The sequence below is a fragment of the Sphaeroforma arctica genome (assembly GCF_001186125.1).
Source record: "Sphaeroforma arctica JP610 unplaced genomic scaffold supercont1.10908, whole genome shotgun sequence".
Taxonomy (NCBI): Eukaryota; class Ichthyosporea; order Ichthyophonida; genus Sphaeroforma; species Sphaeroforma arctica.
The window spans coordinates 1-512 of NW_014029650.1; the positions used below are offsets into that span (position 1 = coordinate 1).

Consider the following 512-nt stretch of genomic DNA (forward strand, 5'->3'; position numbering starts at 1 on the left):
GTGTGTGTGTGTGTATTTATGTATATATATATATACATATATATACATATATTTATATATATAATACTGTATGTATATGTATATGTATATGTATATGTTTGAGACTTTTATTTGCCGATTGAATATCGCAGGTGGCGATACAACCGCGGTCACTGCAAGCACCACCACAGCGACACCCACACCCACACCCACGAGTACAACAGAGAAAAAGGATACAGGCGGTATAGAAACCGCAGCCAAAACTGGTACTAAACGACCCGCACCCGCCGGAGGAGAAACTAAAAAAGCCAAGAAGATCAAGGTTGTAACCTTTGTACAATTGAGTAGCGTATACATACTCATGCAAATGTGCATTGTCATAGATAATCGTTTCCTCGTGCTCCGTGTATATAGCGATATAGTACAAGCCGTGAGTCACGTTCCCAACACTCAAATCTCTTCATTTAAAACATTGACGTTTGTCCACGTGCACATGCCCCGCCTAGCTTCGTATACTATCCCATACTTCACAC

General features: G+C 40.8%; 1 protein-coding gene across 1 annotated transcript; it reads left to right on the top strand.

The window, feature by feature from the left end:
* Positions 1 to 94: 94 nt before the first annotated feature.
* On the top strand, positions 95 to 301 carry SARC_17477 (hypothetical protein; the record flags this gene model as incomplete). The annotated part of the gene is made up of 1 exon (XM_014288430.1): positions 95 to 301. A coding segment is annotated over one exon (207 nt), but the record flags the coding sequence as incomplete, so codon positions are not given.
* Between the last annotated feature and the right edge of the window lie 211 nt (positions 302 to 512).